Source organism: Siphateles boraxobius, unplaced genomic scaffold (genome assembly GCF_051911475.1).
Source record: "Siphateles boraxobius isolate OS27281-9 unplaced genomic scaffold, OSU_SipBor_1 111, whole genome shotgun sequence".
In the NCBI taxonomy this organism is placed as follows: domain Eukaryota; kingdom Metazoa; phylum Chordata; class Actinopteri; order Cypriniformes; family Leuciscidae; genus Siphateles; species Siphateles boraxobius.
Genome location: NW_027508713.1, coordinates 4674 through 19705, shown reverse-complemented (window position 1 = coordinate 19705; position 15032 = coordinate 4674). Strand labels below are relative to the sequence as shown.

General features: G+C 39.1%; 1 protein-coding gene across 1 annotated transcript in view; it reads right to left on the bottom strand.

The window, feature by feature from the left end:
* The window catches only part of LOC143706686 (uncharacterized), a 33502-nt gene extending 19087 nt beyond the window's left edge, over positions 1 to 14415 (bottom strand). Inside the window, exons 1-10 of the mRNA XM_077198908.1 lie at positions 14230 to 14415; positions 13760 to 14077; positions 13168 to 13491; positions 11757 to 11858; positions 11578 to 11673; positions 11314 to 11357; positions 10907 to 11215; positions 9810 to 10730; positions 9034 to 9040; positions 1220 to 1549 (exon numbers count right to left, since the gene is read on the bottom strand). Coding sequence (XP_077055023.1) covers positions 1220 to 1549; positions 9034 to 9040; positions 9810 to 10730; positions 10907 to 11215; positions 11314 to 11357; positions 11578 to 11673; positions 11757 to 11858; positions 13168 to 13491; positions 13760 to 14077; positions 14230 to 14269 — 2491 coding nt within the window. The 5' untranslated portion in view covers positions 14270 to 14415. The remainder of the gene's footprint in view (positions 1 to 1219; positions 1550 to 9033; positions 9041 to 9809; positions 10731 to 10906; positions 11216 to 11313; positions 11358 to 11577; positions 11674 to 11756; positions 11859 to 13167; positions 13492 to 13759; positions 14078 to 14229) is intronic.
* Positions 14416 to 15032: the final 617 nt, after the last annotated feature.

The following is a 15032-nucleotide window of genomic DNA, read 5'->3' as shown; positions in this document are numbered from 1 at the left end:
AATTAAATATTTAGGAGTCATTCTTGACCCAAATTTAAATTTTAAAAAACATATTAAAAAGATAACCAACACGTTGAAAATGAACATAGCACATTTTAGATATATTAGGAACTCTTTGACCATAGATGCATCTAATTTATATCTGAATGCGATGATAATTCCGCACTTTCGATACTGCATGACGAGTTGGTCACAAGCATGTAAAACAGCACTAAGGTCCCTGGAATCATTGTACAAAAGATCTCTTAAGATTCATGACAAGAAATCTAGGTTGTTTCATCATTGTCATATTCTTAAAAAACATAGTATTTTAAGTTTTGAAAATACAGTCATATATTCAAATATCTGTCTTTTGTTTAAGATAATAAATGGTACTGCAGGCCCTCCGTTAAAAAGGTTTATTTCACTGAGCTCAGAAATTGCAACTAGAGTCACTCGAACCACTGTCCGGGGCGAGTGTAGGATTCCTCAGTGTAAAACAGCATTCGGCAGCTCAGCTTTCTCATGTGTGGCCATCAGACAATGGAATCAGTTGCCAACGGAGCTGACCACATGTGTACATTTTAGCACTTTTTCAGACCGGGCCAAAAAATGGCTTCTTTTAAAACAAACATGCTTGCATAATGTATTGTAATTGACGTGTATGTGAGAGGGTATTTGTAAATGAATGTTGAAGAATGAATGAAGGGTGTGACTCTTTTTCTTCTTCTTTTATTGTGTTTTTTTGTGCTGTTTTTGAGAGGAATGATTTTATTAATATGTGTATCTGTTGACATCAGCCTGCCCAGGGACTACAGGTGAAAATTAGCACAAGTGCTATAACCTGGTAAAATGCATCTCTCCTCTTAAGGTTAATGTATATTTTGCATTGTCCCTGTTTAAAAAAAAAAAAAAAAAAAAAAAAAAAAAAAAAACACAGAGCGGCGTTAAATTTAACACCAGGGATTTTACTGTGTAACTGTGATTGAATGTCCCAATGTCTACTGTGTATCAATTGACATTCAATTGACATTATAATGATACATATCTCACGTTTGCTCTGCACTCTCAAAAATAAAGGTCTTTTTTAGCATTTATGGTTCCATAAAGAACCTTATTTTGAAGAGTTTGGTTATTGATTGTATCTGGTCTATTAGCATCTAGAGGTGTTGATATTATTACTGTCATTATGTGTGATGTTGTGGAGATCTTCATGGGTTTGAGGATCTCAGTTTCTCACCTGTTAAAACCTCTAGATTCACTTCAGTGTAGGAATCTTTTTCTGTAGTTTTATCAATTCCACACTGGTACGTCCCAGAATCCCGTTCTCTCAGATCTCTGATGGTCACAGTGAAGACTGATGATCTTGTGTTGTCATACAGAGAGAATCTTTCATCATCAACCCATTTATTCTTCTGATTAGTCCTGATGAGGTCAGAGCACCACACACACTTAGTTTTTTTTGGCCTCTTTCCTTTACAAAAATACTTTGCATTTGCTGTATATTCATTGTTATATTTGCATGTGATGTTGACTCCACTTCCTGAATATCCTGTTACACTCATGACACCTACAACAAACCAGCATTAATACAAAACTAATATATTCATAAGACCGAACAGAAATTAACATTCAAATATCTCATCAAATCTGTGGTGTTTTTCGTGATTTACTCTGAGTTCAGATTCTTACCAGGAATCATCATCAGAGTGAAAGTCCAGATGATCTTCATTCTTCTCTCTTATTAAATGATCTTCTCTGTTGTTAGTAGATTCAGTTCTTCTGAAACTCTCGATGAGTGTTCGGATGAGTTTTGAGTGTTTCTTTCCTGGTTACACGTTTAACATGAAGAGCTGAATGTGTCAGAGACGCCCACTTCCCCTGAGAGAGAGAGAGAGAGAGAGAGAGAGAGAGAGAGAGAGGGAGAGAGAGGGAGAGAGAGAGAGAGAGAGAGAGAGAGAGAGAGAGAGAGAGAGAGAGATATTAATAAAGCGGGAAGTGAATCTAATGCTTCAATTTTGCTTCAGTTGACAGTGACATCTGATGGAAACATTCGCAAACAGCAGCGGTTCACATTGCAACTATAAGTGCAGGTTTCTGATTGATCAACATGATTCATATAACAGTGAGATATTACTGACAGCCACCAGAGCTTGAGGATCACCCCCACCCCCCCCCCCCCCCCCCCCCCACCCCCTCAGCTGTCAATGTATATACACAGGGGCTAACAAACTTAACAAGAAAACGGGGTAACGACACACCTGAAACCAGCATGAAAAACTACAAGAGGACTACAAAGATGGCAGCCAGAACAGGAAACAGGAAGTATTGCAAAGTCCAAGGTCAAACAGAGAACAAAGGACATTATTAATAACAGTACAATAAGACAATTATTTTGTATTACAAGTTTTCTGAAATGGTATGTTTAAATATGCAGATGGAGTATTTTATAAGGGCATTTCTAAAACAGAAATCTGAAATATTAGAACTCTTGTTTAATTTTGTTGACGCATTAAAGTTTTTTTTTTTTTTTTTTTTTTACAGAGGGTGTTTTGGATTTCTCTTTTTTATCTTTGCATAAATCAGAAAACACTGTCAACAGCCAGAGACAAACAGCTGGGCATATTTTCAAGAGTCAAATGTGAGTGTGATCTGCTGGTGGAAGAGAGTGGTTGAGATGTTCAGCACCACGGACAGAGATTCATCACGATACACACCTTCACAGTCTGTCCTGATGATCTTCTGTTTCATCAACATTAAATTACACTTCACACATGTCTTATGATGCTGGATAAGTGATCTTCAATGACACATTACATGAATCAACAAATCATAAATCAGTTTATTTGAACAGATGAGACTTGTGAATTGAGCAGATATTTATAAAAGCAATAAGTCCCGTGAAAATGATTCTTTACGGATGTATTTTGGCTTGGTTTTGTATTGAGGATGTTCACACTTGATCATCATACGACCTCCTGATTGGCCAGTCGCTCTAGACACGCCCACTTTAGCTGTCAATCACAAATATCTGACTGAATCAGTCTTCATCAGTTTGTGTGACAATGTGACATCTAGCAAATACTGAAGGACACTGACTATGTGAACTTATACTAAATGACACTGATAGTGTGTTCCACTCACCCATAATGTGCAGATGAACAGTATTAATAATGAAGTAACTGTATGAGTATCCATTGATCCAAACTCCACATAAATAAACTCCTCCATCATCTGGAGTCACAGCAGAAATTCTCACAGTGATGAGTTTCTGCTTGTCATCATGTAACCCGCTACAGTTTTACACTGTTCTACACTTTTGTTAGTTATATGCAGTACCGTAGTGTGCGTGTGTGTGTGTGTGTGTGTGTGTGTGTGTGTGTGTGTGTGTGTGTGTGTGTGTGTGTGTGTGTGTGTGTGTGTGTGTGTAAAGCGCTTTGGTGGCCATTGGGTCTGTGAAAGCGCTATATATAAATGCAGTCCATTTACCATTCTTATAAAAGATGTTTGAACTTTTCATAGAAAATTGTTGAAGTATGTTCATGGGTTTCAATAGGAATTCCATTTGATGCTGATTGAGAAACATTACTCTGCGAACTCTGCGGTGTGTTTTTGTGTTTAAATAAATGTTTAGTTGATGTGCTTTAACTGATTAATGATCAGAAAATTTTATTTATGTTATAGTAAATGAAAAAAAAAACTTAAAAGATGTTTATTGAAAGTATTTTTGTATTTCAATACACAAACGGAGATTGGGGAAACTGATAGATTTAATTCTTGATACATTTATTTTATGATGTTCCTGTATATATATATATATATATATATATATATATATATATATATGGAGGAGATGAGTATTTTTGAAATGCAGATGATTAATCTGTGTGTGTTGAACAGATTCATTTGTGTGTAATTAGTATGCTCATGTGTACTGATGTTAAACTAAGCTTACATCTGTTGGAACATGTGAGTGATGCTTTTGCAATTTAATTTACTCATGAGGATTTTATTGTATGACAAGCATATGTGAATCTTGCGAGATGTTAAATGTAAAATGTTTTTTGTGTAGATTGTTTTTATGTTCCCTGATTCCATCCTGTGCCGTGATCAACTGTGAGCTGTGGCGAGCCAGACTGTGATTTGGTGAAGGACCAACTGCGTTCAACCCGGACCCGTTTGCATCGTGGGATACTTTTCAATTACAGCTAAGCTGTTACTTTATACACACACTACCCGGGTAGTAGTAAAAAAGGACTTACATATACATACATTTTACACTACACATACACCAACTTGCAATCTACAAACCTAATGAACAGAAAACAGCATCATTACTGCAGTGATGAAAGAGAAAAGCTCTGACCTGAGATCAGGGAGAAAGTGAAGAAGATGAGGAGGATCTTCATTGTGAGTTGAGTTCAGTCACGGGATGTTTGTTTATAGTATGACATCATATAGATAGATCTCCTTTGACTCATGACTAATTTAAACACTGAGCGCCATCTGGCTGAAGTTTTCATGCAGATCATGAATTTAGTGGATGATAATTTTGGATATTTCTATGCCTGCAGTTTAAGTGGGTGGCTAAACACAGACTAATTAAAGGTGCATTGTGTAATATTTCTGAGGATCTATTGACAGAAATGCAATATAAGATTGTAACAATGTTCCGGGAAGAAGGAGGCGGGAACCGGCGAACAATCAAAATATACTTTATTTAAAATAAAACAAACAAACTAAAATACCGCCAGCAGCCCCTCGTGGACGACTGCTGGCTTACCCAAAATAAACATAACGGCCAGCAGGCCCTCGCGGACGACTGCTGGCTAAAATAAAACACAAATATAAAAACCCAAACTCAACTAAAATACAGGCCTGTTCCTCCCTCTCCCCGGGTTTCGGCACCAGTGTAACAATGTTCCGGGAAGAAGGAGGCGGGAACCGGCTAACAATCAAAATATACTTTATTTAAAATAAAATAAACAAACTAAAATACCGCCAGCAGCCCCTCGCGGACGACTGCTGGCTAAAATAAAACACAAAAACCAAAACTCAACTAAAATACAGGCCTGTTCCTCTCTCGATCATCAACGTCGTCGCTCTTCCTTTATGCTTCCGCTCCTCCGTGAGAGATGCGAGACCGGTGTGCTTCACAGGTGTTGCTCATTAGCAATCGCACCACCGGCCTCGCGCCGTTCTCTCACGTCCCTCGGCCGTCCTGTTCGCCACAAAGATCCATAACTATGTTTTCAGTGGTGTTTGCATAATGAACCGTTATGTTTGTATTACCTTAGAATGAGACATTTATATCTCCATAACCGCGGGCTCCCCCTTCTATGGAGGTCGACATATTGTGTCGACATGTTTCTACAGTGGCCCTAAACGGACAAACGCATTTCGTTACTATGTTGCTCTTCGTGCAAGGAAGCAAGCTTAGTTCAGCGAATAAAACACTGACACAATGATGAACAATAACAATAGTATTCGCAATAACATATAGTTTTACTGAATAATTAAGTAAACAATTTTTATTTTATTTTATCCTTTTTAAGAAACCTCATTGCTGAACTGGCTACTCTCTGCTGTCTCAGACGATGACATAATTTCCTGTCGGCCACCGTAACTTTTGTTGGTTGCAATTCGTAACTTCACCACTAGATGCCGCTAAAAATGACACACTGCACCTTTAAAGGCAGAGTAGGCGATTTGTTCCAGACTTTTTTGTTTTTGTTATGTTATGCTGGTTGAAAGCCTTTCACATCCTGATAGCAATCATAAAGTTAAAGGGACATTGGCCCTCATTTATCAAAAGTGCGTACACCAAATTTCCAGCGTACACCTGGCGTACACCCAAAACCACGGTGACTTTGAGATGTATCAATATAGACGTTGGGGTACGGCACACTCAAATCCTACGCCAGCTCAGGAGGTGGTGTACACACGTATTGAGTTAGTGCGGAAATGCGCAGAAAAACTATTCCTAACACCACAAAACCCACTGACAAACTAAAAGATATGATGTATTATGACCCACTGTAAAAAACAACAACAACAACATAGTAATTATAAACTTCAGTGTTTATTTTTGTGCAACATGGACTTCAATGTTTAATTTTGTGAGACTTTACCAAAGCATTTGATTTGTAAGCATATGTATTCCTTCAGTTGCGAGCCTGTGCGCTTTACCCTGACGTTTCATGGTTAGGCCCGGCAAGTGCGCACGGACTGGGTTCGGTAATGAAAGGCTTTCAATGACCAAAAAATAATTCAGACTGACAAAATAATAAAAAATACATTCTTGTTCTTTTAAATAATAATAATAATACAAATAATAATAACGACGTTCTTCTTCTAAATAACAATAAGCGTCATTAATAATAAAAATCATAATAATAAGAAGAATATTACAAATTGTCATGCAATTATTAATGTGAATGAATAGTACTCCACATCACATCATCATCATCACTATTGTACACCCAAATACATGTGACGTGATTCGAAATTGAATGCTAATTGTTTCAAAAGACGTGCTGTAAAATAATGCATTGTGATAGGTCATTTCGGCTCCACGTCGGAGAAGTTTCTCTTCTGTGCCGTCTTCCGTGTGTCCATGGCGTAAAATGAGGGCGTGGGGGAAGCGGAGATTTGAATATATAGGGTGTGTTCTTCTAATGACGATCGTTTTCAGCCGCGGCATTTATCAAGGGCAGGTATTGCGTACACCTGGATTTCAAAGGTACGCACAGCTTCATAAATCAGGCGGAGAGAGGAGTGTAAGCATAATCTTACGCCAACATATACGCCTGTTTCTACGCAAGAATGATAAATGAGGGCCAGTGTGTAGGAATTTCTCCCATCTAGCAGTGAAATTTTATTTTGCATTTAAACGAGTTGTGCTGTCCAGCGCCTCGCTTTTTCAAATGCGTGTTGCATCTACGGTAGCTGTTATGTACCAAAAAGCTATGACAAACAATGCAAGAACAATCATATGCTTTATTAAAATATATTCTTATCGAATTTCAAGGTTACAAAAAGTAAACTTCAGACCTTGTTTTTAGCGCCTTCTCTACTTTACTCAGTAGCTGCTATTCATCAAAGAGCCTGTTTAACTTTTAACTATAAATGTTCTACTGTCTATATAATAAAGTACACAACCAAGCAATGAAATAAAGCATGTAATTAAGACTGTAATATTGACGTAGCCTTCCTGTCGAGGAGAAAGCAGGACTTCAGCGTCTCTTTTGAAATCTTTCTCCTGCATTAGCTCTTTCCACCTGGAAAAAGCGATTCCGACATTGACTCTTGTTTTTTGTAATCTCCGGTCACGTTTCCTTTTACGTTCAATTTTGGAATTTTTTGGCAGCGAGGATTTCTTCTCCTGTGGCTCGGCATATGTATGGTCCGCCATTAAAAATAACAGTGCAGCCTTTTAAACTTGCCAGGGCAGTGACAAGCGCCTCTCACTGCTCTGCTCCTCCGTTTCTGCTGCTTTCAGTTACGTGACGCTGGCTCTGAACGAAAACTCGTTGTGGAAACGCGTAGGCCTAGTACTTTTTGACCCTCTCTGCTATTATAGTTTTTCAAGATGGCGGAACGACATGGAAGCCTCCGTGGACCTACCCGTCACATGTATATAAAGATAATACATTCTTCGTTTAAGATTACGAGGATAAGTCAGATAATTGGCAGAGGTATTTGTACACCATTGAGGACATATTTATGAATAAAAATATTGATTTTAGATAATAAAATACATAAAAAACTACACATTGTCCCTTTAAGACATGTAAATGTATTTGTATGCATATATATCCTAAGTGGAAGGTGTAGGACCATAAAATGTTTGTCCAAGCTGCATAAAAAGTACAATATCTACCTGCCTGTCAACCTATGTATTTTCATACCTCAGCACAGCAGCTCGCGCAGACATCACCTCATCAGCGTTTTTCATGCTATGCAGAGTTAGATAGAAGTCAGTCAGTCACAGAGCAGCGCAAACGAAACAGCAGTTCCTCCTGAACCAAAACAACCAGCTTATGATGCGTTCACGCCATAACTAAGTTTCAATGGCAACACTCAAGGGCGAAATGAATCTGCAGCAGTCAGGTGGTACAGGTCAAGTTATTTTTGTTCATTATCATTGTCATGTTATGTGCTTTGGGACATGAGGTAGTTTAACGCCGTCTCTTGTCTCGTGATGCTTTGCAAATTTTGGTATGTGCATTCATTTCTTTTCAAGAAGGTGTGGCTTTCAAAAACGCTCTGAAGGGAGGGTGGGATTTAATGCTTTCAAAGCTAACTTGCTATTGCTAGCCACAACGAAAAATTCCCTACCCTATCTTTAATAGCTTAAGTAAAAGAGAAAAATTGAGAGTTCAACCTTTGGGAAGCAAGACTGGTAGCTCATTAGCTCCCTCAGATTTCACTGGAATTACGTAAATCCACTCATGTCTGTCTAGTGGAGGCCAATAGAGGGCGATGATGATTTTTATTTTCAACTTCAACACACTAAAATGTATGTGATGAATCTGAATCTCTTGTAGACTGTCATTCAGCATTAGTATGAACTAATTGAAAATACCCAAGATATGAAGTCTGTTTAGTCTTTCGTACAGCCACTAGAAACATCGGAATACCAATTATGAGCAAAACCAAAACCTCAGAAATGAAGATCACTGATGAGCCTGAGATTCTTTCCAGGAATCATCAGCAGAGTGATAGCAAAGCTGTTCTTTCTCCTCAGTCTTTGCTCTTTATCTCTGGTAAAACATTTCCCAACAAAATCTTCTATAGAAGAATTTGACAAAAAAACTTTTGTTTTTGACTTTCTCTCTTCCTATAATTGTCAGAATATCTCTAACATTTTCTGCTACACTAAAGGTCTTATGTTTAAGCAGGGACGAGTAGAGATGAGGATCTATACTGCAGCAGTTTTATTAAATAAACAAGACAATTCCAACGGTTCTGGTGTTAGACCAAATTCTGTGACAATAGTAGGTCAAGGTCCCTTTTATTTATATAGCACCTTAAAACAACATTGCTACTGACCAAGGTGCTTCACAAAAACACAATAAAATTAACAGTCATACAAAAATGCCTAGTATAAATATTCGACATGTCCACAATTATGAATAGGCCTTAGAAAAAAATATACGTTTTCAAAGATGACTTAAATGCATATAAGGAAGAAGTTAACCTAACAAATTAAGGTAACAAATTCCACAGCTTAGGACCAAATACGGAAAAGGCTCTGTCACCTTTAGATTTCAAGCGAGACAGTGGGATGGTTAATAATTTGTCAGAGGATGATCTAAGAGATCTTCGGGGAGAGTATGGACAAATAAGGTCTGGGATATAAACTGGAGCCAGACCTTGCAAGGCTTTAAATACAAAAGTTAAAACATTGTACTTAATTCTGTATTTGACCGGTAGACAATGCAAATGTGACAAAATAGGGGTGATATGCTCACATTTTTTCTTCCCCATTAAGAAGCGAGCTGCAGCATTTTGAACCAGTTGCAAACGGAATAGTGAAAACTGGTTTATACCAGCATGACTGTCTCTACAGTAGGTCACCAAAAGATAGAAAATATTTCAAGGTGCTGTTGTCACCCTAACTCTAAGCCCTACCATCACAACTGTGCCTATTGCGGTCACAGAAATCAATTGGCACAGAATTTGGCGTAACACCAGCAAACAGAAATGCAGCAAGGCCATGCCTGACCGTTAACAGAACAAAAACAGGAGTATAAATGCACATGATAATGATTAGATAAACTTGAAACAGGTGAGAAGCAATTCGGAGCCAGGGGTTGGAGAATCACGTTGATGCCACTGGAACGGAGGGCCAAGATTGAGCCGGTGGATATGAGGACCGAGGTGGAGCCGGTGGATATGAGGACCGAGGTGGAGCCAGAGGGATGGAGGATCATGTTGATGCCACTGGAATGGAGGGCCAAGGTGGAGCCGGTGGATATGAGGGCTGAGTTGGAGCCGGTGGATATGAGGACCGAGGTAGAGCCAGTGGATATGAGGGCCGAGATGGAGCCAGTGGATATGAGGACCGAGGTGGAGCCGGTGGATATGAGGGCCAAGGTGGAGCCAGTGGATATGAGGACCGAGGTGGAGCCAGAGGGATGGAGGATCATGTTGATGCCACTGGAATGGAGGGCCAAGGTGGAGCCGGTGGATATGAGGGCTGAGGTGAAGACAGAGGGATGGAGGATCATGTTGATGCCACTGGAATGGAGGGCCAAGGTGGAGCTTTGTATATGAGGGCTGAGGTGGAGCCGGTGGATATGAGGACCGAGGTGGAGCCAGTGGATATGAGGGCCGAGGGGGACCCGGTGGATATGAGGACCGAGGTGGAGACAGAGGGATGGAGGATCCGGGTGGAGAAGAAGGAATGGAGAAATCAGGCAAGCCACAGGCCCAGAAGCCTGTGGTGGAGCCAGGGACAGACCAAGGCGGAGTCTTAAGGAAGAGGGACCACAGTGAAGATGGAGGGATGGATGGGGTGCAGCCAGGAAGCCAGACAGAACCAGGAAAGGAGGCATAGCCACGGAACTAGGAGGAACAAGTGATGGAGGCAGAGCCTGGGAACTGGACGGGACCAGCAGAGGAGGCGGTGCTACGAGACTGGACTGCATCAGCGGAAGAGGAAGGGCCAGGAAACCAGAGTTTACAACAAGCCAAGCCGGGTGTGACCGGCGAGGAAGGAGAGAGCCCAGGGGTGGGAGTCCATACTAGGGTATCCAGATCAATAAGTGTTTACTCCGGCATGTCAGCAAGCTCTGGCTCGGGGGCGTACATGACCTATTAGTATTAGTAATAAAAATATCAAACATGGAAACTTAATGCCAAAGACAAAGTGATAAAAAAAAACATTCAGCTCATTTATATTCTGTGCTGTGACTTGTCAAGCACTGAGATGATTGACAGCAGCATATTCACTGTAATCCTGATTATTCCTGATACTGACACTGTCAGGACAGTCAGATTTCTTGTGGAAATTCACCACTGCGTAATTCAGATCCTCAGCAGAAGTGATGCAGCACTGAGAGTCACCAGTGGCTTTCTCAACTGTAGCGTAAACACAGTTAGAAGAAACAGAGGGGCTTGTGGGTAATTGAGCAGTGGCATAAACAGTGTTAGAAGAATCAGAGGGCTTTTTGGGTAATTGTTTGTGAGTGTCTTTAATGTCCTCATAATCCCAACCAGTGTGAGAAACCTGAGGAGAGACAGAGAAATTATTTACAGCTCTGAATATCATCAGGGTGGAAGGCATTAGACATTTAATTAAACATGTTATACAGTAACTGGACTCACAACTTCATGTTTTCCTGGTCCAGTCTGACACGACGAATCACCGCCTGCCAAAAACAAGCGTCCTTTAATTAATGACAGCATGCATTATAACATTTGAACAATTATATATTTTGTAAATGTTATTTAAAACCTCATCAAATATCTGCATTTTGTATTTGTAGCCAATAGGTGGTGACCGATTCAAATTGGACAAACAAATCTTTGTTTTAATCTCAGTATAAATGGAGAGTTTCTATATCTAATGTAGTTAGGAAGGAGTTTTACCTTGAGACTGATACTTCTTACAGAGAAACAGTAATAAGAGTCCAGCGATTATCAGAACCAGAAGAACCAGAACCAGAGGAACGATCAGAGAAGAGCCTGAAAAAAACTAGAGATAATAATAAGAGAATTCCTTTGATATAAATATTAGATTGTATGTTTATATTTCAGCACAAGGGCACCTGTTGACATGTCAGGAGACACTGATGTAGAAGTTATGAAAACAGAAGCCGATGATGATGATGATGATGATGATGACGATGTCGTTTTTAGAACGTCTGTATCTAAAAAATGATAAAATGGAGGGATAACTAAACTGTTTTTCAAAAGGATTCTTTTTCTTTCTTTCTTTCTTTCTTTCTTTCTTTCTTTCTTTCTTTCTTTCTTTCTTTCTTTCTTTCTTTCTTTCTTTCTTTCTTTCTTTCTTTCTTTCTTTCTTTCTTTTGCCCCAGACACAGATCTTGATCATGTCTTTTAATGGTTACTGATGTAATTCCTCTACCCATAATTAATGTTTTGGGATGCACAGACGCACAGAAGACACAACCGCAAGCAGTTTATTTAAGCTCTAGGAACTTATAAATAAACACATATGTTTATCATGGTGAATAAAACAAATCAGCACAAATGAAGGGTAAAATTACCATTTTCTTATCCGTACCCACCCTTCAGTTTTAACTGTGGTGCAAGTGTGGTAAAGTGGACTAACATTAATGCTTAAAACTGCACTAAAATTACAACACTACTAAAGTAAAACAGTTTTACTGCAACACTAAACTCTGTTGTAAGACCAAATGACCACACAAACTTTTACACTTTGTCCAGTTCCTGAGTTCACACACTGCTGTAGCTCTTCCCAAGAAAATGACATGTAGACTCTTCAGTACCTTCATCTCCAATCCTGATCCCAGAGATCTACCTTTCTGCAAAGTTCAGCTTCAACCCTGATCAAACACAACTGAACCAGCTAATGAAGATCAGCAGAAGCACAATCATTGCAGACAGGTGTGTGTGTGTGTGTGTGTGTGTGTGTGTGTGTGTGTGTGTGTGTGTGTGTGTGTGTGTGTGTGTGTGTGTGTGTGTGTGTGTGTGTGTGTGTGTGTGTGTGTGTGTGTGATCAGGGTTGTATCAGAACTCTGCAGATCTCCAGGAACAGGATTGAGCGTCCCTGATCTATATCTACAACACAATCTATAACAGGGTTTCCCCGAACGGTAGGAAATGAGAATATGAATGTACCAGAACAGGACAAAAACATCTGAACATCAACAGATGCTTCAAATGAACTAATTACATTATACACATAAAGAATGACATGACGAATAAAATGATCACAAACACGTGAACAGTGCATTAGCAGAACTTGTTTAACTGCAGAGACTGAAGTAATACTAACTGCAGCTCATTTTGTAACAACACTTCCTCTTTTGTAACTGTGGTTTGTGACTTTTTTTATCAGACAGCATGTTACTTCTACATTAAAATAATCCTGTGTGCAAATCTACAAGAACAGATTTAGCCTGGTTCTTCATTCTGTTTCCACAGTCAAGCAACATGATGCAACACACACATCACTGAGAAAATCATCTGTACCTGTAATGATCAGGACTCGTGTGATGAAGATCTTGTGTCCTTGATCAGACTGGACTCCACACCAGTATTCTGAATCTTCTTCAGTCACATGACTGATGCTTCCCGTCAGGAGCTGCTGTTCTCTGTCATCATACAGCTGGATCTTTCCCTCATCCCTCCATCTTCTGCTCTCCTTCACAGACGTCTCTTTAGCACAGAGATCAGCTCCAGATCTCCAGCACAGAAACTTCACATCACGACTGTGGGATTGTGGGTATTTGCAGCTGATGTTCACAGATCCTCCAGCAGAAGCTGATAGACTGATGCTCTTCACACAACAATCATCTGTTTAAGATACAAATAAAGTGCAGCAATGTTACAATCACCAGATATATTCATGAATCCTGTCAAATAATGCAGAAATGACTGAAATCAGCTAACCCGTCTTAATGTCCAGATTAATGTAAAAAAAATCAGTAATGATACTTCATCTTCATTTAATAACAAACACGTATTTTCTGAGTTTCACATGTGAACGTCAGTGATTTCAGTCAGTGTTTAGTATCGTGATGTTGTGGAGATCTTCATGGGTTTGAGGATCTCAGTTTCTCACCTGTTAAAACCTTCAGATTCACTTCAGTGTGGGGATCTATTCCTGTTCTATCAACTGCACAGTAATACGTCCCAGAATCCTCTTCTCTCAGATCTCTGATGGTCACAGTGAAGACTGATGATCTTTTGTCGTCATACAGAGAGAATCTTCCATCATTAACCCATTTATGTTTAATATCAGTCCTGATTTTGTCTGTGCAGACTGACCACTGTCCTTTACAAAAATACTTTTCATTTCCTTTATATTCTTCATCATATCTGCATGTGATCGTGACTCCTCCTCCTGAATATCCTGTCACACTGATGGAGCTCATGACACCTACAACAAACCAGCATTACAACACTAATACATGAGAATGAACAGACATGAACTTTCAATTTTCATAAATTCAACAATATGAACTGAATTTAAAGACGATCCTCATCAAATGCTTTAATTTTTCGTGATTTACTCAGAGTTCAGATTCTTACCAGGAATCATCATCAGAGTGAAAGTCCAGATGATCTTCATTCTTCTCTCTTATTAAATGATCTTCTCTGTTGTTAGTAGATTCAGTTCTTCTGAAGCTCTCGATGTGTGTTCAGATGTGTTTTGAGTGTTTCTTTCCTGGTTACATGTTTAACATGAAGAGCTGAATGTGTCAGAGATGCCCACTTCCCCTGAGAGAGAGAGAGAGAGAGAGAGAGAGAGAGAAAGAGAGAGAGAGAGAGAGAGAGAGAGAGAGAGAGAGAGAGAGAGAGAGAGAGAGAGAGAGAGAGAGAGAGAGAAAAGAAAAAACATCAACTCTTCTTCAACAATTTCACAAAGGACCTTATTTAAACACCATATTACCTCAAAGGATAAAAGATCATGCATTAATATATAATAATGATAATCAATCAAAATCCTAGATTTTACCAATTTTACAAAAATTGTTACAAACATTTTGCTAAATTTTTTCTTGTGGTATAAACCGCCATTTTGCCTGACCCAACAAGAAATTTAACAATTGACACATATGATGGAATTTTTTCACATATTTAAACCCACAAGTAACAATTTTCATTGAGAAATCCACATCAAAAGAAGCAAAAGGTTTTTTCAAAATATCAAATAAAGGTTTTAACCTCAAACAGTGCATAAATGCATGACAAATAGTCTATTTTTCCAAACAAAAAGGGCAACCTTCAGTCACTTCAGAATTTATCAAGGAAACAAAAGCATTTACTGCAATAGCACCATGTAACACTCTCCACTGTAAATCCCCAGTTTGACTAATGGTGACTTATACAAG